The following is a 22577-nucleotide window of genomic DNA, read 5'->3' as shown; positions in this document are numbered from 1 at the left end:
CCTCATTAAGTAGTAGAAGTTAGTTGGCTGGGAACCTGTGGTCCTTCTATCTCAGCCTTTCAAGTACTGGGATTACAAGTATGTACCACCAGCACAGGTCTTCTAATGATTTATGACTAGGATTTTACACTCAACAGTTGTATCATAGTGCATGATTTTTCAAGTTTATTTTCAATAGTACTAAGTATTTTAAATGTAACTAAAACAGCATGGATTTTAAAATACATGATACTAGTAAACAGCAACCATATTAAACCATAGAAACAAACAAACAAAAAACTGCGAAAGGTTGAATAAAGAAATACTTTGACTGCTTCCAAAGTGGTTTGTTGTGTTTTACTGTAAGCATAGATATGGGTGAAACTTCAACTGAAAAGAGAGATAGGGACTAAAAGTTATTCTCTCCTGAAAAGTGCTGCTTTCTTTTAAAACAAATTAAGATCTCTTGGGATAGAGAATTACAATGCATTACAACTACAAATAAAGATAAATATTCACATATATGCAAAGATGGAGAGATCACAATAAAAACAAAGAACATCACTACAATGCAAATTTAAAAATTAACATTGCTTTGAAAGCGCCACAAAGTAAAATATAGAGAAAATGCAAAATCAATTATTGTTACTGAATATTGAACCCAAAGCTATTCTGAAAGGTAGGAGTTTCCTCTATTTCTTTCCCAGACGACAGGGCTGAGAAGTTGGGAATAATGGGCTGGAGGAAGCTGAAGTCAGCAGCCCCAGAGCCCCCCGCCAGGCGCACCTGGTAGCGGCCGCCCTGCGCCAGGCTCCCCGCGCCGCCGCCCACGCCGTCCAGCAGGGGGCCCGCGGACGCGCCCTCGGGCAGCGCGCAGCGCCCCCGCCAGGCCGGGCCGCGCCGCCTGCACAGCCGCAGCGCCGCCAAGGCCAGCAGCGCGGCCAGGAAGAGCGACGACACCGCGGCCAAGGCCACCGCCAGCGACACGGTGAGCGCGGCGGCCTGCGCGCGCGCCGGCGCCGGCGCCTCGGGCCGCGGCAGGTAGGGCTGCGAGAAGCCGTCCACCAGCAGCACGTGCAGCGTGGCGCTGGCCGAGCGCGGGGGCGCGCCGTGGTCCTGCACCAGCACCACCAGCCGCTGCCGGGCCGCGTCGCGCTCGCTCAGCAGCCGCGCCGTGCGCACCTCGCCGCTGTGCGCGCCCACGCCGAACAGCCCGGGCTCCGTGGCCCTGAGCAGCCGGAACGACAGCCAGGCGTTCTGGCCCGCGTCGCCGTCCACCGCCACCACCTTGCTGACCAGCTGGCCCGGCGCGGCCGCCCGCGGCAGCAGCTCGGTGCAGGGCGCGGACGCGTTCTGCAGCGGGTGCAGCACGAAGGGCGCGTGGTCGTTGTCGTCCAGCACCTCCACGCGCACGCGCGCCTGGCTGCTCAGCGCGGGCGCGCCGCGGTCGGTGGCGCGCACGCCGAACTCGAAGGCGCGCAGGGCCTCGTAGTCGAGCGCGCGCAGCGCGAACAGCCGCCCGCTGTCGGCGTCGATGGACACGAGCGCGGCGAGCGGCAGCCGCGGGTCGCGGGCCGGCAGCAGCGAGTAGCTGAGCTGGGCGTTGGCGCCCGCGTCCGCGTCGCTGGCGCTCACGCGGCCCAGCTGCAGGCCGGGGCTGTTGTTCTCGCGGACCAGCAGCGTGTAGGCGCTGTGGCTGAAGGCGGGGGCGTTGTCGTTGACGTCGGACACCTGCACCGTGACGCTGCGCTGCGTGTGCAGCCGGGGGCTGCCCAGGTCCCACACGGCGATGGTCACGTTGTACTCGGCGCGGCGCTCCCTGTCCAGGGGGCCCGCGGTCACCAGCGTGTAGAAGTTTTCCATGGAAGATTTCAGAAGGAAAGGTAGATTGTCTTGAATGGAGCAACTTATTTTTCCGTTGTCTCCCGAATCAAGATCCGAAACACTGAAAACCGCAACCACAGCCTCCGGCGAGTTCTCTGGGATGGGACTGGTAAATGCGGACATGGCAATTTCTGGGGAATGGTCATTCACATCCATGACTTGAGTCAAAACGGTGCATTTTCCTGAAAAGCTACCAGCATCTCTTGCCTCAATATTGACTTCATAGGACTGAATTTTTTCAAAATCAAGTTGTTTCCTTAGTCGAATTTCTCCTGTCAAGGCATTGATTGAAAAAGTTTCGCTAATCTCGTCTGAAGCCTGGAAAAGCGTATAGGAGATCTCTCCGTTGACCCCAGTGTCTACATCTGTAGCGGAGACTGTGACTACCAGGAAGCCTACAGGACTGTCCTCAGGGACCTGGACCCTATAGAGAGGCTGCTCAAATTCAGGGGCATTATCATTGACATCCATGACTTCAACGTGGACTTGAGCGTTGCCAGACCGGGGTGGAGAGCCACCGTCCTGGGCTGTGAGTATTAACCTGAGCTCAGGTTCCTCTTCTCGATCCAGTGCTTTGTCCAGCACCAGCTCTGGGTATTTCCTGCCATCACTGCGCTTTCGAGTGAGGACCCGAAAATATGGATTGGGACTAATTATATAGTTCTCAATATTATTTTGGCCTACATCCACGTCCTGAGCATTCTTCAGAGGAAAGGTGGTCCCAGGAGTACTGCTCTCTGATACTCTCAGCAACATTTCTTTTTCCAGGAACACTGGAGAGTGGTCATTTATGTCTATTATTTGTAGCTCCGCTTGAAAAAATTCCAAGGGATTCTCTAGTAACACCTGGAAACGTAGCACACAGGGATCCGTGTCCCCGCACAGTTCCTCACGGTCCAGTTTCTCGTTAAGCAACAAATCCCCTGTCTCCTGATCCAGCTGCAAATGCAGTCTGTTTCCTTTAGAAAGGACCCTCACTCCCCGCCTGGAAAGTTCCTTTTTTTCCAGACCCAGGTCCTTTGGTAAATTGGTTACAAAGGAGTCACCCTCCGTTTCCTCCACTACAGAATAGCGCCTAAGTTCTCCCGCTCCCGCCAGCGATAAACCCAATAAGAAAAAGGAAAAAAGGACTTGCGTTTGTCTGCAAATGCGTTTCCCGCTGGCCTCCATTGTTCTTGTTTGGCACAGTCACCCGCAAAGATGTTTCTGTTGAACTGTGAAGTCTTCAGTCTCTGATCCTGTAGACAGGATACCCGTGAAATATTCCAGTCCCTTTCAGAGTCCCTTTCAAGGGACTCCGTCGTCCTCTTGTTGGCATCCAGTCTTCCGGTGGGCTTCCAGGGTCCGCTGGAAAATTTTGCCTAACAATGGACCTGCAGCTGCGGTTCCGGTTTGTACCTTCTTATCCTGCAGCGCCACCACGCGTCCTCACAGGATCTTACATTTTGTGAGATGAAAATAACTGTAATATTCCTAACCCTGCCTTTATGTACCACTGGGCTAGGTAAGATTGCAACACTGCCTGTACCTTATTAAACGCACAGTTGTCAGAAGGCCACACAAGAGAAGCGACATTGGTGGAGACTATTCCAATAATACCAATTGAGTTGGGGGAAAAAGTACATACATACTTGGGAAACATTCTACCTAGAAAGAAAGGATGTCATCCTGTATGTAATTTTCATATATATATATATATGAATATTATATATATATGAAAATATATATATATTATATATATAATATTATATATACGAAATATATATAATATTATATATTATATATAATACATATATAATTTGGAGTAACATACAAAGCCTTTAAGAATGCTACACTTTTATTTCCATGAACTATGGAAACAAATAGTAACTATGATCCTTGGGCAAATTAACCTGTTTCTGCCTTAGTTTTCTTATCTGTAAGGTGAATACAATAATAGTACCTACTACATATGGCTTTTGTGAATTCCTCAGCTTTCTAAAAGATGAAGAAACTGATGCAGACCAAGATTAATCTTATTCATAATGTATGAAAATTCCATGCTACAAACTAGGCAACTGCATTGACCCGTTGTAGTGACTAGAAGAACATCTCAAAATTCGCAGGAGTAGGACTATATCAGGTAGAAGTTATTGTGCCAAGTGATCAAGGTTACTGAACAAGGAAAGACTGGAGAGTGTGTCAGAATAGAGGTATAAATAGAGGTATAATCTGTGACAGCAGTGGTGCTCTGTATCTTGGAAGGATGTCTTTACTAACTTCAATTCTTTCCTCATGTTATCAATATCTAAAACCCTTTTATTTCTTAAACCCCATAAGAAGAGAATATGGGAAACTTCAGTGTACTAATCAGTAGCTTTGACAATTATCAATATTCTACCGTAATTCTTTACTGAATCCATTCAAGATCTTCACATCATTGGATAAATAAATTTTCATAAACACTTTATTATGCATTTCTGTTAAGGACTTAAAAATTCTAAACTACAATGCTATTTTTATACCCAAGAAATTAAGCCAATATTATTTAATATCCATCTCAAATTTCTCCAATACTCCCAAAGTCATTGTTGGTTGAATTAAGATCTGCCACATATTGCATTTGGCTGGCAGGTCTTTTAAGTTCTTTCATTGTGTAAACCCCACTTTTTTCTTATTTCAATGCCATCTGTTTGTAGGAGAATCTGGATTTTATTTGGAGACTATTAAAACAATTTAAGATTTTACTTCTGTGAGGATTATTTTTTGTGTGCAGTCTTTATCCCACTAGTGATTGGGTTTTCTTGACACTAATATATATTATTTTAAAAACACATCCATACAAAATATCTGTGTGTATATGTGTGTGTGTAGAAGCTGGGGGGACGAGGCAAGTGATCTGCCACTGAGCTCTTACAACTCCTATACCAGATAATTTTAAAGAATAAGTTAGCTAGGCATGATGGCACATGTCAGTATCTTTATACTTGGAAGGCTGAGGCAGCTGATTCAGAAGAATGTCAGGTTTGAGATCAGCTCCCCACACTTGGGAGGCAGAGAGAGGAGAATGGTGCAGGTTCAAAGCCAGCCACTCTGACTTAAGAGACTCTGTTTCCAAATAAAAAGTATAAAATAGGCCTGATCTGGGAGGGCAGCCCGGAGGTAGAAGGGTTTCCAGAATCCCCGGTACCACCAAAAAAAAAAAAAAAAAAAAAAAAGAATACAAAATAGGCTGTGGTGTAGCTTGGAGGTAGAATGTCCCAGGTACACACACACACACACACACACACACACACACACACACACACACAGAGAGAGAGAGAGAGAGAGAGAGAGAGAGAGAGAGAGAGAGAGACTACAGATATTGTAACAAAACTTCCCAAGGACTTCTGAAACTTACAATAGTTTGTTTCTCTTTGCTTTTACACATTTAAAATGATTGCTCATATTTTCCTGATTCAACACTGCAGAATATTGATTAGATTTTTTGGAAATAAATCTTTATATTAAACAAGGAAAACATATTACACATTTAGTTGTGGAAAACTGCATGCAGAAAAATCTCTGCAATGTAAGAAAAATAATAAGCAAATGAAGCAACCCAAATTATGTAATATCACTATTCACCACCACTCATCTTTTCTGTTAAATGAAAGCTGTATTTTCAAAAGGCAAGGAAAAAGCAAGAGCTGATCTTTCAATTCCTTTAAATTTGAGACTTGGTTAGAGCAAAACTTTAATAATAGTAGTTGGATAATTGATCCATAGAATTTGTATTGTTGGTTTATAAGAAAATAAAACTCTAAGTCAGACATGGTGTCACGTGCCTCTAATCCCAGTACTTGAGAAGTTGAAAACAATTCACAAAACTAGAGAAAGCTACAGACTAAGAGGAACATTATTGTTTCTAAATACAGTGAGATTAAACAGCAGTATGACAGAAAAATCTCTTTGCTTTCTTAAGCAGAAAATTTTCAAGTGAGATTTAATAATAATGGAAAACAGTATATAGCTCTTTGGTTACAAGGTCAATGACCTAGAGTCAGAACTAGAAGAAAGTCCCCAGTACCAGGAGAAAAGTAGTAAAGAAAGCAAAGAAAACCCAATAATAACTAGGGGATGCTCAGGGTCATCCTTACCATTTACAAGTTGAACTAACTGAGTATAAATATTTGTTCATGGATACCTCTCCCAATAGGTTACATTGGAGATTCTATTTGTTAAAAATAGCATATGATGCACATTAAATACTATAAAAAAAAGCCATACTCTACGAGCTGTGCTTCTCAATTTTAGAGAAGATATATTAGCACAGTATCCTAATAAACTCAGAACATAAAAGAAAGAATGAAGATGATGGAAGGCAACTAAAACCTCCAACAAAATTTACCACTTAATAGGGTGCACACTAAGCATAATGGTTTCACCCATGCACATTTCATGCTTTCTTTGTAGAGGGCTCTTGGATATAAAACTGGATAAATTTCTGTGTAAAAAATTTATTCTTTGATCATAGGGGGTTATTGAAATAAAGTGAGTTCTCGGCAGGTATCAAGAATGAGTTTCTAACTAGGAATATATCCATGGACAGAAAGATTAATTTTTTCTGGAGGAATTTTATTCCACTTCATTGTCTGCGTTCGGGTATAGGAGATTGGGGACAACTGGTTTTAAGAAACTGAACTCACTGGTGGTCCCAGAGTCTCCCATCAAACACACCTGGTAGCGGCCGCCCTGCGCCAGGCTCCCCGCGCCGCCGCCCACGCCGTCCAGCAGGGGGCCCGCGGACGCGCCCTCGGGCAGCGCGCAGCGCCCCCGCCAGGCCGGGCCGCGCCGCCTGCACAGCCGCAGCGCCGCCAAGGCCAGCAGCGCGGCCAGGAAGAGCGACGACACCGCGGCCAAGGCCACCGCCAGCGACACGGTGAGCGCGGCGGCCTGCGCGCGCGCCGGCGCCGGCGCCTCGGGCCGCGGCAGGTAGGGCTGCGAGAAGCCGTCCACCAGCAGCACGTGCAGCGTGGCGCTGGCCGAGCGCGGGGGCGCGCCGTGGTCCTGCACCAGCACCACCAGCCGCTGCCGGGCCGCGTCGCGCTCGCTCAGCAGCCGCGCCGTGCGCACCTCGCCGCTGTGCGCGCCCACGCCGAACAGCCCGGGCTCCGTGGCCCTGAGCAGCCGGAACGACAGCCAGGCGTTCTGGCCCGCGTCGCCGTCCACCGCCACCACCTTGCTGACCAGCTGGCCCGGCGCGGCCGCCCGCGGCAGCAGCTCGGTGCAGGGCGCGGACGCGTTCTGCAGCGGGTGCAGCACGAAGGGCGCGTGGTCGTTGTCGTCCAGCACCTCCACGCGCACGCGCGCCTGGCTGCTCAGCGCGGGCGCGCCGCGGTCGGTGGCGCGCACGCCGAACTCGAAGGCGCGCAGGGCCTCGTAGTCGAGCGCGCTCAGCGCGAACAGCCGCCCGCTGTCGGCGTCGATGGACACGAGCGCGGCGAGCGGCAGCCGCGGGTCGCGGGCCGGCAGCAGCGAGTAGCTGAGCTGGGCGTTGGCGCCCGCGTCCGCGTCGCTGGCGCTCACGCGGCCCAGCTGCAGGCCGGGGCTGTTGTTCTCGCGGACCAGCAGCGTGTAGGCGCTGTGGCTGAAGGCGGGGGCGTTGTCGTTGACGTCGGACACCTGCACCGTGACGCTGCGCTGCGTGTGCAGCCGGGGGCTGCCCAGGTCCCACACGGCGATGGTCACGTTGTACTCGGCGCGGCGCTCCCTGTCCAGGGGGCCCGCGGTCACCAGCGTGTAGAAGTTCTTGAAGGTCGGCTTCAGGAGGAAGGGGACATCATCCGGAATGGAGCAAACTGTCTCTCCATTGGCACCGGAGTCTGCATCGGATACACTGAAAATGGCAATCACAGACTCTGGGGAGTTTTCTGGGGTCGAGGGGATGAGTGTAGACATGGTGAGTTCTGGGGCGTTGTCGTTCACATCCACCACCTCAATTGCTACAGTGCATTTTCCTGAAAAGCCTCCACTGTCTGTGGCTACAATTTCCAAGTTATAATGTTGCTTTGCCTCGAAATCCAACGCCCCTTTTAGACGAATTTCTCCTGTTGTTTGGTCAATTATAAATGGTGGAGAAACTTTATCGCCATGGAACAGAGCGTAGGTCACAGTCCCATGCATTCCTGTATCTAAATCTCGCGCAGTGACAGCGACAACTAAGGAGTTGAGGGGGCTGTTCTCGGGAACCTGCACCTCATAGAGCGACTGCAAAAATTCCGGGGCGTTATCATTGATGTCCACAACTTCAATGCGCACCGTGGTGGTCCCAGATCTGGGCGGGGCCCCACCATCCACAGCTGTGAGGATTAAACTGAGCTCGGGCTCTTCCTCCCGGTCCAGAGCTTTGTCCAGCACTAGTTCTGGGTATTTGCTGCCGTCTCTGCGACTGTGAGTAACAACGTGAAAATTGGAGTTGGGGCTGACTGTGTAGCTGTGAATGGTGTTGCTCCCTATGTCAATGTCCTGAGCGGCTTTCAAAGGAAACACTGTGCCAGGCTGGGCGCTCTCTGGGATTTTTAGAAGCATTTCCTTCTCTGGAAACTCCGGAGAATGGTCATTTATATCTGTGACTTGCAGATCAGCCTGAAAAATCTGCACCGGGTTTTCCAGTAGCAGTTGGAAAGGCAGCAGGCAGGGTTCTGTCGCCTCGCAGAGACCCTCGCGGTCCAGTTTTTCATGCAAAAATACGTTGCCAGTCTTCAAATCCAGCTGCAAGAGCTGCCTGTTTCCTTTGTAATGGATTCGAGCGCCCCGAGTAGCCAGTTCCCCCACCCTGAGCCCCAGGTCTTTTGACAGGTTGGCCACCAAGGAGCCGCCTTCTGTCTCCTCTGCAATGGAATACCTAATAGCCTCGGAGCCCGCCTCCCACACACACAACAGGATAGCAAGAAACACAACTTGCCTTTTCTGTGGCGTTTCTGCCAGCGCTGTCTCCATTGTTCAGACTGGTCCAAAAGGTGCAGACTCTTCAACTCGGCTCTAGATCCTCTGAGATGACTTGTCTAAATAACCTTGCATCTAATCTAGCTCGATGACGTGTACTGGAATCGGTGGCTTCTCTGAAGATGTCTCTGATAGATACTACCTAAAATGCTTCCTTCTCTTAGGGTGCTTTCAGAGTTCTGATTCCTAAGGAAATGGCGTCCTGGGTATCTGCAGAACCTGTGATTCACATTCTTAGCCTGCAGCGCCACCAGGCGTCCTTTTTTTTTTTTTTTTTTTTTCTATTTTATATAGTAGTTCTCATTTCACTCCAAATTCTAACCCTGGTATTAATACCCTTTTAAATTACAACAGCACCCTTAAAATTTCCTCCAGTTAAAGTTATAAATAAGCCTTTGTTGAGATGATTTTTAGTAAGATAATACTTGGGAGAACAATATAAAATGACCTATTAATGTTTGTAAAGTACTTTTATCGTCCATGAAAGAAACTTTGTTTTATATTATTGCAATTTAAGTACATTTAAGAAAAAGAATATGATAGATATGTTTGTTTTGCAAATAAATTGCCTTCATTTTAAAGTGTAACATTATCCAGGAAATTATGTAAACAAGAGAACTCAATTAATTTTCCTATAGTTTATACACACCTGTAAGTAGAATGGAATAATAAAACACTACCAAAACTCAAGATTTGTTGTCATTGTCCTTTTGGTACTCTTCCCTACAATATTGTGTTTATTACACTTCTTCAAACTGTCCTTTTTCTGGTATATATTTGCCTTTTTTAAACTTAAATCTCCATATTGAACATACTATGCTCTTGTGTCTAACTTGTTTGTGTTTGTTAAATTGATCAGTGACATAGGTTTATAATTTATTTTTTCTCATTATTTTGTAGACTTTTGATATATGAATTGTCCCTGTTTAGCTTGTATGTTTTCCTGTTAATAAACTTTTGAATTTTGCTGCTTTGAACTTTTTTTTTAGTACAGGTATGTGCATTCTATGTTTTTGGTGACTATATACATATATTTATGTTGAATATATTCACAGGAGTTGGATTTCTGTGCAGTAAAGTGGGTAAATATACTTAGATTTAGCAAATATTCTGAACTGTTTTTCAATAATAGTTGGACTAAAACTAGCAAATATGAATGTTCCAGCTGCTCCATATACTTGTCAACATTTGATGTTTTTCCAATTTTATCCTAACTCTAGTGAGTATTTGGTGTTTAATATTGTAATTTTAGTAAACATTTTTTGTGGTCCTGGGGATGGAACCCAGGGGCCTTCTACCTCCAGGATATACTCCCAGACCTATTTTATATTTTATTTGGAAACAACATCTCTTAAGCCAGCATTAGCTTTCTTCGAACCTGCACGATCCTCCTGTCTCAGCCTCCCAAGTGCGGGGATTACAAGTGTGCATCACCATGCCTGGCTTAATTAACATTTTCCTGGTGATTAACAAAATTATTCTTCACATGTTTGTTGGCTTTTTTGATACATTCTAGGAAATGTGCTTGTTCAAGTCTTTTGTACATTTTTCTATTTGGGGCACTTTCCTATTTGCTTGTTAGCCTGGAAAAGTATTTCCTATATTCTTGATATAAGCCTTTTTCAGTAATATGTATTACAAACATCTCTTCCCATTCTATAGTTTGTACATTAAACCTATTATGGTATCATTGATCAATAAAAGTTTTTAACTTTTTTCTGACAATATTTTTCATTTTTGGCTAGAATTTTTCTATTATTTAGAAACTCTGCATACTACTAGGTCACAAAAATAATTACAAATACTCCCAGGCTTTATATAATGTGTGTTGAAAAGCATGACTATGCTTTCTCTTTGTCATGGAGTAAACAACTCATTTTCTTGAAAATAATGAGATTAGGGTTGTATTTTTCAAATAAACAGCCAAATACCACTGGCGTGGTGGATCACACTTGTAAACCCAGTATTTGGGAGGCTGAGACAAAAGAGGATTACAGTTTCTGGACAGCTTCAGCTACTTAGTGAGGTGCTTTGCAACTCAGTGAAACCCTGTTTCAAAATAAAGAATAAGAAATAGTGCTGGGGGTGTAGCTCGGAGATAGAATGCTTCTGGGTTCCATCCCTAGTACTGAGAAAGAAAAGAAAGAAAGAAAAGAAAGAAAGAAAGAAAGAAAGAAAGAAAGAAAGAAAGAAAGAAAGAGCGAGCCAAATGCCTTTTCACCATTTATTGAAAAGATGATTTATTCATTTTCTTTCATCTGTTTTTCATTTTGTGGTGTTAGATATTGAACTCAGAAGGATTCAATTTCTGAAGTACGTGCCCAGCCCTATTTCAATTTATACTTGGAAACAGGGTCTTGCTAGGTTGCTGAGGGCCTTGCTAAATAGTTACTGAGGTTGTCCTCAAACTTGCAATTTTCCTATTGCAGCCTCCCAAGCACTGGGATGACAGGCTTGCACTACCACCCCTGGCACCCGTTATTTCTGAAGTGCCTTCATTATCATAAATCAGGTGACCACAGTTTTATATTTCATTTTTCTTTGCTTATCCTGCAGTACTCTGTTTTCATATCTAAAAATTAAGGCCTCCATTCTAAACGTTTATTGGTGCCTTATAGTCTCACATAATTTTGTAGTTCATAGTGATGCTGACATGCATGCATGTACCACTTGGCCTTTTCCTTGGCTCCCTCCTCACTCCCCCTCCTTCCCACCCTAGATGTTGAGATTGGCATGGGTATTCTCACACATGTATATAATGTCAGTGGAAGGGATTCATTTATTCATTCTCCCTCCCCTCTTCTCCTGGAATACCTCCATGACTCGACTGGCATTTCTTCTCCATTATCTAAAGTCCCTGGGTTATCTCAATCATTCCCTAGCTTCTACATAGGAGAGAAAACATGTGTTTTCATCACTTTCTATGACTGGCTAATTTAACTTTACACAATGTTCTCCAAGTCCACTCACTTTTCTACAAATGACATAATTTTTTCTTTTATAAATGCTGAATAGAATTTCATTTTATGAATATCCCTAAGTTTTTAGTTTTCATTCATCTGTTAAAGGACATCTAGGTTGGTTCCATAATTTGGCCATTGTGAATTGTGCTGCTATAAACATGGATATTCATGCAATACTCTAATAATCAGATTTCAGTCCCTTTGGAATGAAACCCAGCAATGGTATAGCTGGATCATAAGGTGTGTCCATTCCCAGTTTTCTGAGGACTCTTCACACTGATCTCCATACTGGCTACACTAATTTGCAACCATACCAACATGTGCAAGGAAAAGAATTCCTATCTTTCCATAGCCTCACCTGCTTTTATTGTTGTTTGACTTCTAGATAATTGCCATTCTGATGAGTGTTGGATGAAATCTCATTGTAGTTTTGATTTGCACATCTATGATTGAGAATGATGTTGAACATTTTTATGTATTTATTGGTCATTTGTCTTTCTTCTTTCATTAAGTGTCTTTTTAATTACATTGTCCATTCATTGATTGGGTTTACTTGTTTTAATAATAAGTCTTTAAGTACCTTGTATATTCTAGATATTAGTCCTCTATAGGAGGAGTAGTTGGCAAAGGTCTTCTCCCATTCTCTAGTCTCTTTCTTTAGACTCTTTATGGTTTCCATTGATGAATAGAATCATTGTAGTTTAGTACTATCCAATTTAGTAATTCTTCTTTCAATTTCCTGGGCTTTGGGGAGCCTTATTGGAGAAGTTTTGATCTGCCTATATGTTGGACTGTCGGACCTATGCCCTCTTTAGTAATTTCAAAGATTCTGGTCTAATTTCCAAGCCTTCAATCCATTCTGAGTTGCTTTTTATGCAAGATGAGAGGTAAGGATTTAATTTCATTTTTCTACAATGGATAATCATTTTCCCCAAATCCAATTGTTGAAAAGGTGGTCTTTTTCCAATATATATATATATATATATATTTGGCATGTTTGTTGAAAATTAATTGCCTATAAGTATGTGGAATTATTTCTTTATCTTCTGTTCTATTTTTCTATAAGTCTTTTTTGTGCCAACACTATGCTTTTTTATTACTATAGTTCTGTAGTATAATTTGATGTCAGAAATTGTGATGCCTCTGCGTGGTTCTTATTCATGAGAAATGCTTTGGCTATTCTTGGTCTTTTGTTTCTCCACATGAAATTTAGGACTGAATTTTTATATCTGTGAAGAATGATTTTGGTATTTTGATAGAGGTTGCATTGACTTTGTAGATTACTTTTGTTAGAATAAGGCCTTCATTTTTTTAAAAAAAGTAGACTATTTTAATTACCAGTTTTCAATTCATGGAAAAAAAATTATCATATTTTCCTATAGACTATCCCCACACATGCATAACCTCCCCTATTATTGCTGGGCATGGTGGCGCACACTTGTAATCCCCGTGCTTGGGAGGCAGAGACAGGAGGATCGCGCAGGTTTGAAGCCAGCCACACTGGCTTAAGAGACCCTGTTTTCAAATTTAAAAAAGTATAGAGTAGGTCTGGGAGTGTAGCCCAGAGGTAGAAGGGTTTCCAGGAACCCCAATACCATCAAAAAACAAAAAAACAAAATTAACCTCCCCTATTATCAATATCCTCCACCAGAGTGATACTTTTTTTTTTTTTAACAAGTAATGGACCTATCTACACTAGCACCTCTTTTCACCAAGTTCACATAGGATTCACTCTTGGTCCTATACATTCTATGTTTTTGTCAAATTTATGACGGCATGTTCCACCTTTATAATATCACACACAGTCATCTCACTGCCTCAAATTCTCCTCTGTTTTAACTGTATAAGCCTTCCTCCCTCCTTCAAAACTTCTGCAAACCAATCTTTTTACTGTCTACACAGTTTTGCCTTTTCCAACATGTCACATAGGCAGGAGCATACAGTGGAGAGTGTTTTTAGATGGCCATTTCACTTAGTAATATATTTAGCTTTTTTTTACATACATTCCCATAGTTTTATAGGCAATTTTCTAGTATTGAATGATAACATTCATTTGTCTGGCTCTATGAGTTGATTTAGCCATTCACCTACTGAAGGATGTCTTGGATTGCTTCCAAGATTTAACAGTTATAAAGTAAGCTGCTATAAACATCCATCCATTTTTTTGCAGGTCTGGTGATGGAATCCAGGGGCATTCAACCCCTGAGCTACACCCCCTACCATATTTTTTATTCTTTATTTTAAAACAGGGTCTCACTAAGTTGCCTAGGGCCTCACTAAGTAGAATAGGCTGTCTGCGAACCACGATCCTTGGGTCTCAGCCTCCAGAATCTATGTTTTTGTGTAGACAAAACTTTCAGCTGCTTTGGATAAATATTAAAAGCATGATTGTTTGAGCAGAGAGTAGTTTAGTAAAATACTTCCAAAATGTTTTCCAAAGAGGCTGTACCATTTTTCATTGCCACCAGCAGTCAATGTGAGTTCCTGTTGCTCCATATCTTCCTTAGCATTTGGTGTCCTCAGTGATCTAGAGCTTGGCATTCTAACAGTTGTGCAGTGGTGTCTCATTGCTATTTTAATTTGCATTTCCCTGGTGACATATGATGTAGAACATGTTATCATACCCTTTTTTTTGCTAGCCGTATGCCTTCTTTGGCAAAATATTTGTGAAAGTATTTTATCCATGTAAAAATGGGACTGTGAAAGTAATGAGATTATTTTCTTATTGTTGAGTTTAATAGTGTACTTTTAATAACAGTCCTTCATCAAAAATGTTATATGCAGCCAGGCATGGTGGCACACGCTTATAATCCCACACTTGGGAGGCTGAGACAGAAGGATCACACAGGTTTGAAGCCAGCCTCAGCTGCTTAGTGAGGCTCTCAGCAACTTAGACCCTGTTTCCAAATGAAATACAAAATAGATCTGGGAGTATAGCCCAAAGGTAAAAAAGCCCCTGGGTTCCACCCCCAGTACCACAAAACAAATGTTATATGCAAACACTTGCCTGTAGTCTGTGTCCTACCTTTGCATTTCTTTGTAGAATCTCTGGTGGTGTAGAAATTTTAAATGTTAATAAAGACCAGCATCATATTTTTTAAAATACATTTTGTAACTTTTTTTTTTGGTGGCACTAGGGTTCCTGGAAGCCCTTCTACCTCCGGGCTACACTCCCAGACCTATTTTTTTATATGTTTTTATTTGGAAATAGGTTCTCTCTCTCTCTCTCTCTCTCTCTCTCTCTCTCTCTCTCTCTCTCTCTCTCTCTCTCTCTCTCTCTCTTTGGTGGTACTGGGTCCTGGAAGCCCTGGCTTCAAACCTGCACGCTCCTCCTGTCTCCGCGTCCCGAGCACGGGGATTACAAGCATGCGCCACCACGCCCGGCTTACATTTTGTAATTTTTGATCATAAACAGAAGAACGAATTTTAAAGTGATATGGGCTACCTTGCCTTCAGTAGTATTTCTGAACCCATCATAGCATATGTTAAAAAACCATATGATGTGCCTTAAAAGAGAGAACTGTAAAAGATGCATGCATAATAGAGTAATTAGAGTGAAAAACATATTTTAAAACATATTTAGTGCTGGGCGTGGTGGCGGCACGCTTGTAATCCCCGCGCTTGGGAGGCGGAGACAGGAGGATCACACAGGTTTGAAGCTAGACACCCTGGCTTAAGAGACCCTGTTTCCAAAAATTAAAAAAGTATAAAATAGGTCTGGGAGTGTAGCCCAGAGGTAGAAGGGTTTCCAGGAACCCCAGTACCACACACAAAAAGAGCCTAAAACATATTTAGCTGGGCGGTGGCGCACGCATGTAATCCCCGCAGTTGGGAGGTGGAGATATGAGGATCGCGCAGGTTTGAATCCAGCCTCGCTGGCTTAAGAGACCCTGTTTCCAAATAAAATATAAAATAGGTCTGGGAGTGTATCCCGGAGGTAGAAAGGTTCCCCCCCAGTACCACCCCCCCAAAAGAACATATTTAATGGACAGGTGTCCATTCTCTATTTTTGTTATTTGACAATAGAACTGGCCTTTATTTCAAAGGTATGCATATTGACCCAGGCGTGGTGGCACACTCTTGAAATCCCAGTGCTTGGGAGGCTGAGAAAGGAGGATCACACTGGTTCAAGGCCAGTCTCAGCTACTTAGTGAAGCTCTTAGCAACTAATGAGACCCTGTTTCCAAATAAAATATAAAATAGGTCTGGGATTATAGCCCAGAGGTAGAAGAGCCTCTGGGTTCCACCCCTAGTACCACAGAAAAGTATGCATATTGTCAAATTTATTTGGACAGTAATCCCTAACAAATTATATTAATTTAAGTAAAAAATGTAGATCTATTTTAGTCTGTGGTGGCTCCAAGCTGATAAGGAATGGTCCTTATTTATGAATATACACAGGGATAGGGTGGGTTCTTGGTATTTGGTCAGTGTCATTGGGCTTATTACAAAGTTAGATTTTCCTAGCATAAATAAAGGATTTCCATGTGTTGCAATATATTTGTAAAAACTTCAGTCAGATTTTTACCATCATATGCAAACCATTCATTCATTCATTCATTCATTCATTTATTATTTTCAGTACTGGGGATAGAACACAGGGGCATTCTACTTTTTAGCTACACTCTCTGATCTATTATTTATGTGGGTCTGGGGATACAACCCAGGGGCATTCTACCTCTGAGCTACACCCCAGCCCTGTTTTTTATTCTTTATTTTGAAACAGTCTCACTGCGTTGCAAAGGACATCACTAAGTAGCCGAGGCTGTCTGAGAATCTCGAACCTCCTGTCTCAGCCTACTGAATGCTGGGATAACAGGAGTGCACCACCATGCCTGGCCAAAAACTATTTTATTTAAGAGCTAACAAATAGAGAAATTATTAGAATTGACTACCAGAGTTATGTTTCAGATATTTGTATTTGATTCTGCTTTCATTTTTATCTCTTCTTCACTTCAGTTTTAAATTGAATAAAGGCCAATAATTATATTTCATGAATAACATGCTGTGTGGTGGTAGACACTTGTAATCCCTGTACTTGGGAGCCTGAGACAAAAGAATCAAAGATTCATAGTATGCCTCAGCTACTTAGTAAGACACTCTGCAACTTAAAGAAAACCTATTTCAAAATAAAGAATAAAAATAGGACTAGGGGTCTAGCTCAAAGGTAGAATGCACCTGGGTTCAATCACCAGTGCCACAAAAAAATAACAAATGTTCAGTAACTATCCTTTTTCATTTATTTGTACCCTTAGGGTAAAGGAGACTAACTCAGGGGGAAATGCAATCACTTTAAACTCCAGTAGAATGATACATGATATATTTATACATCATAAATATGTGCTAGATTATAAAGGAAGCTCTCCAAATGGCTCATATTCTTCCAAAGTTCAATGAGGTTATCTTATAATTAGAGTCAAATGAATTTAGTTAAAATTCACATAATCAACTTTCTTTGCTATTGAACACAAAATAAAACAATTGTAATTCAGGTAAATTCATTACTGTTTCAGTATATTCAGTGAAATAAATAGCCTATTTAATGCTAATGAAACATTAGTAGAATTAAAATTTTAACTGGAAACAACTAAAAGTTACACAAGTGACAAAATAGAAAATAATTTAACATAAAACATTATTTTATTGATACTGTCCACATCTACAGAGAAATGTAAAGTGAAAAACCTGGGATTAAATGATAGGTAGAATTGAATAGAATACCCCAAATGTTGAAGAAATTCTTCACTTTTTTGAAATATAAAGAAGTTGCAGCTGGGCATTGTGGTGCATGCTTGTAATCCCGGCGCTTGGGAGGCGGAGACAGGAGGATGGCGTAGGTTCGAAGCCAGCCACGCTGATTTAAGAGACCCTGTTTCCAATTAAAACAAAGAGTATAAAATAGGTCTGGGAGTGTAGCCTGGAGGTAGAAGGGCCTCCAGAACCCCAGTACCACAAGAATAAGAAGAAGAAGAAGAAAAAGGAGGAGGAGGAGGAGGAGTTGCAGAAAAACTATGTTAAATTACATTTATTTTATTTTAGTGTGTGGTGCTGGGGCTTGAACCCAAGGGCATTCTACTTCAAACCTACACACCCAGCCCCAATTTTTTATTCTTTTATTTTACAGCAGGGTCTCTGTAAGTTTGGGAGGGCCTCACTAAGTAGCTGAGGCTGGCTGAGAACCAGTGATCCTCCTATCTCAGCATCCTAAGTACTGGGATTACAAACTTGTGCTACTAGCCTGGACTGTTAAACTACATTTAGCATTGGGCAGGTGCAACACATGGTAAAGCACATGCTAAGCAGGTCAGAGGCCCTTGGGTTCTGATTCCTAGCATAAAATAACAACAAAAACCAAACAAACAATATACTGCTACACTCAGCCATCGATTTACCAGTCAAACAGAGAACAAAGACACACATGGTTCCTGTAAGAGTTCTGAATTCTTTGAAGGAATTCAGGATATTTCAGATCTGAGATTTATGAATTTTTTCAAGAGGTGATTTAAAAGGATTTTTGCATGTGAGTGTGAAGCTGGGGATTGAACTCAGTGGCAATTTACCTCTGAGATACACCCCTACCCTATTTTTATTTTATTTTATTTTGTGATACTGGGGGTGGAACCCAGGGGCTTTCCTACCTCTGGCCTATACTTCCAGACCTATTTTATACTTTATTTGGAAACAGGGTCTCAGTAAGTTGCTGAGAGCCTCACTTAGTAGCTGAGGCCGGCTTTGAACCTGTGTGATCCTCTGTCTCAGCCTCCCAAGTGCTGGAATTAAATTGTGTGCTACCACTCCCAGCTTTTTTTTTTTTTTGAAACAGGATCTGACTACACTGTTGAAGTTGGGCTCCATTCTGCAATCCTCTGTCAGCCTTCTTAGCACTAGGATTTCATGCATGTGCCATCGTGCCTGACTTGTTTTTAATTTTGATTTGGAAATGAGGATTAAAACCAGGGCCACGTGTGTGTTGCATGCTCTACTGATGAGCCACACACTCAGGCCATGAACAGTTTTATTTACTGAAAGGCAGAGCAAATTATAAAAGATTTATCTTTGTTATTTACAATTGATGAGTTTTTAAATTTAGTATTTTTATTTATGGAACACTCATAATGTGGTAGGTATGACAACCAAATTTATTAAAATAAACTGTAACATATGTGGTGCTCACAACAGAAAATGTGTCACATTTTTAGTGTGTTAATATGCTAATGAGTGCATGTTCATATAAAATTTGCAGGAAATAAGTATGTAACTTTTATGCTTGTGATGAGGAAGGAGCTTATCTTGGTAATATAGTCAAGCAAAGAGGCTTCGACAACTTAAATAATTTCAGCTGGGGATGAAGCTAAGTAATAGAATGTATACTGTACATACAAGAGGTTCTGGGTTATATTCTAAAAACAAGAAAATAAAGAGTTTTAAATGCTCTGGCCTTAAAAGATGGAATTATATGAAAAAATAAACAACACGTGTAATAGAGACCCACGAGTTCATAAAAACTTTAAAAGGTTTCATTAGAAAATAATAACTTCATTAAAATTTGATTATATAATGATTAAACAATTAAGAGTTACAATGTATACACCAAGATAAAGTAAATGTGGAAAAAATATACTCAAATATCCAACACTACTAAAACTGCGAAGTGCAACAAATGGCAACATTTGTTGTAAATCTAGCACTATCAGGACATGCATGGATAGGAAATGGTGATGTAAATACTTGTATATCAATACTATGTCTTCAGAAAAAGGCATTGAGAGGTTGGCCTAAACGGGTGGGAGTCTGAACCAACACAACATTGAACTGCGACTTAACCAAAGACCACATTCTCCCCGCAGTTCGGGCTTTCCTTGGCTGCAGCGTCCTGGAGCAAGAGGCTGGGCAAGGTTGGCTGGAGGAAGCTGAAGTCAGCAGCCCCAGAGCCCCCCGCCAGGCGCACCTGGTAGCGGCCGCCCTGCGCCAGGCTCCCCGCGCCGCCGCCCACGCCGTCCAGCAGGGGGCCCGCGGACGCGCCCTCGGGCAGCGCGCAGCGCCCCCGCCAGGCCGGGCCGCGCCGCCTGCACAGCCGCAGCGCCGCCAAGGCCAGCAGCGCGGCCAGGAAGAGCGACGACACCGCGGCCAAGGCCACCGCCAGCGACACGGTGAGCGCGGCGGCCTGCGCGCGCGCCGGCGCCGGCGCCTCGGGCCGCGGCAGGTAGGGCTGCGAGAAGCCGTCCACCAGCAGCACGTGCAGCGTGGCGCTGGCCGAGCGCGGGGGCGCGCCGTGGTCCTGCACCAGCACCACCAGCCGCTGCCGGGCCGCGTCGCGCTCGCTCAGCAGCCGCGCCGTGCGCACCTCGCCGCTGTGCGCGCCCACGCCGAACAGCCCGGGCTCCGTGGCCCTGAGCAGCCGGAACGACAGCCAGGCGTTCTGGCCCGCGTCGCCGTCCACCGCCACCACCTTGCTGACCAGCTGGCCCGGCGCGGCCGCCCGCGGCAGCAGCTCGGTGCAGGGCGCGGACGCGTTCTGCAGCGGGTGCAGCACGAAGGGCGCGTGGTCGTTGTCGTCCAGCACCTCCACGCGCACGCGCGCCTGGCTGCTCAGCGCGGGCGCGCCGCGGTCGGTGGCGCGCACGCCGAACTCGAAGGCGCGCAGGGCCTCGTAGTCGAGCGCGCGCAGCGCGAACAGCCGCCCGCTGTCGGCGTCGATGGACACGAGCGCGGCGAGCGGCAGCCGCGGGTCGCGGGCCGGCAGCAGCGAGTAGCTGAGCTGGGCGTTGGCGCCCGCGTCCGCGTCGCTGGCGCTCACGCGGCCCAGCTGCAGGCCGGGGCTGTTGTTCTCGCGGACCAGCAGCGTGTAGGCGCTGTGGCTGAAGGCGGGGGCGTTGTCGTTGACGTCGGACACCTGCACCGTGACGCTGCGCTGCGTGTGCAGCCGGGGGCTGCCCAGGTCCCACACGGCGATGGTCACGTTGTACTCGGCGCGGCGCTCCCTGTCCAGGGGGCCCGCGGTCACCAGCGTGTAGAAGTTCTTGAAGGTCGGCTTCAGGAGGAAGGGGACATCATCCGGAATGGAGCAAACTGTCTCTCCATTGGCACCGGAGTCTGCATCGGATACACTGAAAGCAGCAACTACACTCTCCGGGGAGTTTTCTGGGACAGAGCTAGACAATATGGACATGGACACTTCTGGGGCGTTGTCGTTCACATCCACCACCTCTATAGCCACAGCACATTTGCCTGAAAGGCCACCACCATCCGCGGCTGCAATTTGCAAATTATAATGCTGCTTTGCCTCGAAATCCAATGCCCGTTTCAGTCGAATTTCACCGGTTACGTGATCTATTACAAATGGTAGAGTAACCTCATCCCCTTGGAACAGAGCGTAGGTCACAGTCCCATATGTTCCTGCATCTAAATCTCGCGCAGTGACAGCGACAACTAAAGAGTTGAGGGGGCTGTTCTCAGGAACCTGCACCTCATAGAGCGACTGCAAAAATTCCGGGGTGTTATCATTGATGTCCACAACTTCAATGCGCACCGTGGTGGTCCCAGACCTGGGTGGGGCCCCACCATCCACAGCTGTGAGGATTAAACTGAGCTCGGGCTCTTCCTCCCGGTCCAGAGCTTTGTCCAGCACCAGCTCTGGGTACTTTCTGCTGTCTTCATCATTGAGAGTAACAACGTGAAAATTGGAGCTGGGGTTGACTGTGTAGCTGTGAATGGTGTTGCTCCCTATGTCAATGTCCTGAGCGGCTTTCAAAGGAAACACTGTGCCAGGCTGGGCGCTCTCTGGGATTTTTAGAAGCATTTCCTTCTCTGGAAACTCCGGAGAATGGTCATTTATATCTGTGACTTGCAGATCAGCCTGAAAAATCTGCACTGGGTTTTCCAGTAGCAGTTGGAAAGGCAGCAGGCAGGGTTCTGTCGCCCTGCACAGACCCTCCCGGTCTAGTTTTTCATGCAAAAATACATTGCCGGTCTTCACATCCAGCTGCAAGAGCTGCCTGTGTCCTGTGTAATGGATTCGAGCGCCCCGAGTGGCCAGTTCCCCCACCCTGAGCCCCAGGTCTTTTGCCAGGTTGGCCACCAAGGAGCCGCCTTCTGTCTCCTCTGGGATAGAATACCTAATAGCCTCGGAGCCCGCCTCCCACACACACAACAGGATAGCAAGAAACACAACTTGCCTTTTCTGTGGCGTTTCTGCCAGCGCTGTCTCCATTGTTCAGACCTGGTCCAGAAGGTGCACTCTTCAACTCTGAATAAGATCCTTGAGATGATATGGCTAAATAACCGTGAATCTAATATAGATCACGGTAATCGGTAGCATCTCTGAAGATTCCTCTCCTAGATCTCATGTAAACTGCTTCCTTCTCTTGGGGATTTTTTGAAGTCGGATTCCCAGCATAATGGCGTCGCGATTATCTGCAGAGTCCATGATTCACACTCTTAGCCTGCAGCGCCACCAGCTGTCCTTTCTATGCATTGCATGTAGTAGTTCTCATTTCACTCCAAAATGTGAATCCTTTTGTGTATGCTACTTTTTAAAATCACTGCAGCAACCTCAATTGTATCTTCAGCTCTTAGGTATTGGAAGTTATAAATAAACGTTTGTTGAGTTAAATTTCATTAAAATAATGCATGTGAAAACAAACTAAAATTATTCTCCATATAAGTTCTTTTAGTATTCATGAACTCTCTTGTGCTTTATAATTAATTATATTTAAGAAATAGATGATAAGGGATGCAATTTTTAATTTTTAAAAATTATGTTTGTTTTCACGTTTAACATATATA

At 44.5% G+C, this 22577-nt stretch overlaps 2 protein-coding genes across 3 annotated transcripts in view; both read right to left on the bottom strand.

Moving 5' to 3' along the window:
- LOC308274983 (protocadherin gamma-C4) overlaps nucleotides 1-22577 on the bottom strand; it is a gene marked incomplete at both ends in the record, with an annotated part of 798148 nt that overhangs the window by 383365 nt on the left and 392206 nt on the right. The window lies entirely within an intron of this gene.
- LOC308270694 (uncharacterized protein) lies at nucleotides 625-22002 on the bottom strand (the record flags this gene model as incomplete). The annotated part of the gene is made up of 4 exons (XM_080706737.1): nucleotides 625-3037; nucleotides 3392-3447; nucleotides 6469-8595; nucleotides 21754-22002. 4 exons carry the CDS (start codon nucleotides 22000-22002, stop codon nucleotides 625-627), a joined length of 4845 nt encoding a protein of 1614 aa, XP_080562863.1.

The sequence above is a fragment of the Muscardinus avellanarius genome, assembly GCF_963383645.1.
Source record: "Muscardinus avellanarius genome assembly, chromosome: 1".
NCBI classification, from domain to species: domain Eukaryota; kingdom Metazoa; phylum Chordata; class Mammalia; order Rodentia; family Gliridae; genus Muscardinus; species Muscardinus avellanarius.
This window is presented reverse-complemented; position numbering and strand designations above follow the sequence as displayed.